General features: G+C 37.1%; 1 protein-coding gene across 1 annotated transcript in view; it reads left to right on the forward strand.

The window, feature by feature from the left end:
* LOC106871305 (serine-rich adhesin for platelets) overlaps window positions 1-5,434 on the forward strand; it is a 185,792-nt gene that overhangs the window by 122,335 nt on the left and 58,023 nt on the right. Inside the window, exon 7 of the mRNA XM_052973431.1 lies at window positions 245-599. Coding sequence (XP_052829391.1) covers window positions 245-599 — 355 coding nt within the window. The remainder of the gene's footprint in view (window positions 1-244; window positions 600-5,434) is intronic.

The following is a 5,434-nucleotide window of genomic DNA, read 5'->3' on the forward strand; positions in this document are numbered from 1 at the left end:
ATATATATATATATATATATATATATATATCAAATCGTCCAACCCATGCTAGCATGGAAAGCGGACGTTAAACGATGATGATGATGATGATGATGTATATATACATATATCTTTATATATATACACACACACATATGTGTGAGTGCACGTCTGTCACTCTCTTTCTCTCTCTCTCTCTCTCTCTCTCAGACTCTCACATTCTTCTCTCGTTCACCTTTACTATTGCTTCTTTCCTCCCTCTCAGCCTGACTCACAGAAGGCCAAAGATGGCAACAAGAAAATCCGAAGGAAACTTCCTGCCATCCCAGCAGATGAAGAACCAGTAACTGCACCGAGGGCCCTTGGCACTAAGAAGGGTCCTCTATTCAACACACCACCAGCTCCAAGTCGTAAGGCTCCAACACTGAAGACTGGGAAACCCACCACCACCAACATTGACCCTGCACTCAGAGCAGATGAGAGTATTCGTGAGAGTATTTATGCAACTCCGGTGACCCAATTAACAAGTATGGATACATCAATGTCAGCACAACCAAATGGACGCAGTAGCAACCCAAACATTGGTCACAAACAGAAATTGGGGCCAATTACTTCAAAAGGTCAGTTGAAATGTCACAGATGAATTATTCTTATTCGATTTCATTTATCTCTTTCCACGGCTGTTATTTTTTTCATAGCATTTTGTCTTTCTTACCACCTGTTTCAATGAATTCAGTGACATAAGTACCAGTAATATATTCTTCTTTAATCCTCCTTCTTGTCATCATGGTTTTAAAGCCCACTTTTTCCTGCTTGCATGAGTCAGACAATTTGTTGAGGCAGATTTTCTACAGCTGGATACCCCTCCTGTCATCAGTCCTTGCCTATTTCCAAGCAAGTACCAGTAATGTACTAGGTATGTTTTGCCATGTGTGCTTGTCCTAACAGTTGTAGTTGAGGGAAATACGAGGATAGTGATGTGGTGGTGGATCAGAAAATATGGAGACAATGTGTGGGAGGAGAGGGAGTGAAGGGATGAGAGAAAAACGAACAGTGAAAGGGATGGATGTCAGAGGTATGTATACTCAAAGCATAAATACGTATGCCAGTGTTTACTTAGATGCATACATACATGGATACATGCATAGCTACATGTATGGATTCATTCACACACACGCACACATACACACACAGCAGTAACAACAAGTTTGTATTTGTAAAATTCCATCTCCAACATATTTGTCAACCGAATGCACACTGCGGAATTGAACCTGGAGTCATATGGTTGCAAAGCAGACTTCTTAACCACGCAACCATGTCTGGTGGGGGGCTCAGACCCGTGTCCTCATTAACCAAGTCCCTGTGGCTCAGACATGGCAAAACGTTCATAAAAGTTTTGTTTGCAGTAGGAATAAACCCTGGAGTCACATGCTCCCATCTTCACAATCAGACACGAGAATATATTAAAGTTAGACGACATCAAGTATTGATCATAAATATATTGACCCAGCTCGGAAAATATAACCCACAACCGTTAGCTGAAAGATCAACTCTTGCTTTCACATCAATTCAATACATTATATATTTTTTTATTTATTTATTTATTTATCAATTTTTGTTGTTGTTGGTCTTTGGTCCATTGTGTTTGGTCGTCATGGCAATAATAACTGAGAGAAATTAATATCTTGGACATTTGCCAGTCTTTGCGAATATTTAATGATATGATGTCACTGAGTAATATCGGGTTTTTGTTTGAAACGGAACAATTTAGTTATTGAAGCAGTGGATGTATAGCAACTGGGTATGTAACACATATATATGTATATACATATACATATATATATATTTATATTTCTTCATTTCTCAGTTTGTTGTTTTTACTTTTATTTCTTTTCATGGAGCTGTTTGTAGTAGGTTTATGTGAAACAAGATGTCGAAATGGTTTATGAGACTTTTAAAGGCAGCTGATTAATGCCGATGTAATGGCTGTATAAACAGATGCGAGGATAGAAAAAAAATCAATCCCAACATTTCTGAATGATTGCTTAATTACTCCTGGCAGCTTGGTGAACTACAGTAATGTCGGATAAAATATATATTTATAGACACCTTGTGATTTGAACTCCTGAGCTGTGAGTACATAGACCAATATCTTATCCTCTCAGCCATCTCACCTTTATTATGTAACTTCAGTACAGTATCAGTCTGCACTATAACCATAACAAGACCACTGACCATAAGTGAGCTGCTGACCATATGAGGGAGTTACTGTGGACTGCATTTAATCAAATGACAAATAATGTTAAAATGGACCCAACACCACTGACCATGGTGTGACAGTAATATATGTACAGTGTAATCTCATACATGACTGACCACTGTGTACTATCATATATTAGTGTGCTGCCACATGTAACTGACCACAATGTAACATAATATATAGTATGGTCTCACATATAACTGACCACAGTGTAATATCATATAGTGTGGTCTCACACATAACGGATCACAATGTAAAGTAATATGCATTTTGGCCTCACGCTTGACTGACCACTGTGTAACAACATAAATAATTGTTTTTCACATAACTGACCATAGTGTAACTTAACAATATACAGAGAGGTCTCCAACTGAATTACCCATTGACATAGCAAATACTTTCAGTTTATGGTCCGGTCCATCTCCCTCCCTCCCTCCCAAAGATCAACTGGACAAACAGCTGGTTTAGCCACCAGAATTGGCTCACAAATAGTGGTTTTGAGCCAGCAGGAATTACATTACAAAATAGAAACTAAACTTAAAGTGCTGGTGGAGTGGGGTGGGCTGGGGTATATTACTTCTCTGATGAAGAGTCCAGCTCACAAGATGAGCCTCCATCTCACCATAAATCACAGCAGCATAGAATCGGTCAGTTTGTTTTTAAGGTTTCATTTGTACCATCTCAAGTTACTTAGTTAATACGAGGAACAACAAATCAATTTTGTAAGAACCTTAAGGATTTGAAATCTCTGCATACAACATGTGAGTTGCATTTTTTTTTTTTTACCTCTGGAGCATTCTTCACCAAAATTTATTAGAATGTAACAACACACCATATATGTATGTATATGTATGTATGTGTATATGTATGTGTGTGTATGTATGTACATGTGTACATATAAATGTATGTATGTTCATATATATATGTATGTATACATGTGTGTACATATATATACATTTATATATGTATGTATATTTGTGTATATGTATATATATAAATTTATATATATATATAAAAAAATGTATACGTCTGTGTGTGTATATATATATATGTATGAATGTACATATGTATATATATACATATATACATGTATGAATATATATGTGTATGTATATATATATATATATATATATACACACACACACACATATATACACACATTTATATATGTGTGTATATATGTATGTATACAGAAATATATATATATGCATATACATATGTGTGTGTGTATGTATGCATGGATGGATGTAGGTAGGTAGGTAGGTAGAACACACACACACACACACACACACACACACACACACACACTCACACACACACACACACACACACACACTCTACTACACTCTCTCTCTCTCTCTCTTGTATGATGTAATAATGCTGTATGGATCAGTCTGTGGTGGCATGGGATAGTGTAGTGGTGGTACTTGTCGTGGTGGGTGTGGTAGTGTTTTGCAGTGGTATGGTGTGAGAGTGCAGTGGCAGGGCATGGTGGTGGTGGTGGTGGTGTGTGTGTGGTAGTAGGTTTTCCATAGTGGTGTGTGGTCAAAGATCAAATTGAAGTATGGCATAATCTTGTATATTTCATTGGTTACCTCCATATCTTAAATCTCATCAAGCATAACAGACTAGGTATACTCAGCCACACGAAACGATCTAAATGCAATTGCCAGGTAAATAACAATACCAGAATTGGCAGGTAAAGAGAAATGGTTTGGCCATGAGACATTATTAAATTATGTTGTGGTATTTCTATATAAATACAAAAAACAATGTTTATTTTGGAATTTTCCATCTATTCTGGCACTTCAAAGAAAATCGGCCACTGCACATCAACTTGGTGTGTCAGGAATACTCGCAGAATCGCTAACGACTCACAGAATGTTTTTCAAATAGAGAATAGACACAGTTTTGCTTTGTTTTTTTGCGGTTAACATCTGCTAGTCAACTTTTTAATTATTATTTTATATTTTTTTAATGTGTTCTTCTTTTAAAAGTTTGATGCCGGTCAGAGGAAACATAAAAGTTTTTAATTGGAAAGTGTTCTCCTAAAATTTATGATGAAAATCCTGAAGTTAAAGCAAGAGGAGAGGGATTCTTGGCCAACCAAATTCTTGCTTTGATGTTTTGTGTGGATAAACAGTGATACATATGTTCACCATTATCTTACTCCAAGAGGTGGGGTGGAGGACAGGGGCTAGTTAATATTTGAGGAGAGGAAGTGTTAAGAAGTCTATAAGTTGGTAAGAATTAGTTTAGCAGCAGAGGCCAAGTGGATAAAACAGACATGTGAATTAATTTTGCAGAAAAACCACTTCTTACTCCATCTCCAGCATTCATCTGTAGAAATCTCTTCATCTATCTATCTATCTATCTACCTATCTATCTATCTATCTATTTATCTGTCTATTTGTCTGTCTGTCTGCCTGCCTGCCTGTCTGTCTGTCTGTCTATCCATCTATCTATCAATCTATCTATCTATCTGGCTAGCTATTTATGTATGTATGTTATGTATGTATGTATCTATCTATCTATCTATCTATCTATCTATCTATCTATCTATCTATCTATCTATCTATCTATCTATCTAACTATTCATCTATGTATCTATCTATCTCTGTTTATCTATCTGTCTATCTATCTATTTATATGTGTGTGTGTATACACATGTACCTGTACAAGTACTGGAGTTGATGTAATTGACTAACCTGCTTCTCTTTAAAATTTCTGGTCTTGTGCTTAAATTAGAAACTCTTCTTCTTCTTATTATTATTATTATTGTTGTTGTTGTTGTTGCTGTTGTTTCTGAATTCAGGTATCACATACATTAAGATAATCATATTCGATTATAGGGAGATCTGACTGCTGTTTCTAGCAATTTGATCCACCATATAGTGACACCTTTGTTGACCTGTTACGTACTCCCTGTGTAATGTGAAGCAGAGTAAGGTGTATTAAACTATAGAATATTCAGTCATGACATGAAACAAAGACTGGACTGCGGCACGGTGTGCAGGGTGGCACACTGTGCACTGTGTTAGCCTGTGTGGAGCGGAGTATGGTGGCTAGGGTGGCACACTGTGCACTGTGTTAGCCTGTGTGGAGCAGAGTATGGTGGCTAGGGTGGCACACTGTGCACTGTGTTAGCCTGTGTGGAGCAGAGTATGGTGGCTAGGGTGGCACACTGTGCACTGT

Source organism: Octopus bimaculoides, chromosome 15 (assembly GCF_001194135.2).
Source record: "Octopus bimaculoides isolate UCB-OBI-ISO-001 chromosome 15, ASM119413v2, whole genome shotgun sequence".
Lineage (NCBI taxonomy): Eukaryota > Metazoa > Mollusca > Cephalopoda > Octopoda > Octopodidae > Octopus > Octopus bimaculoides.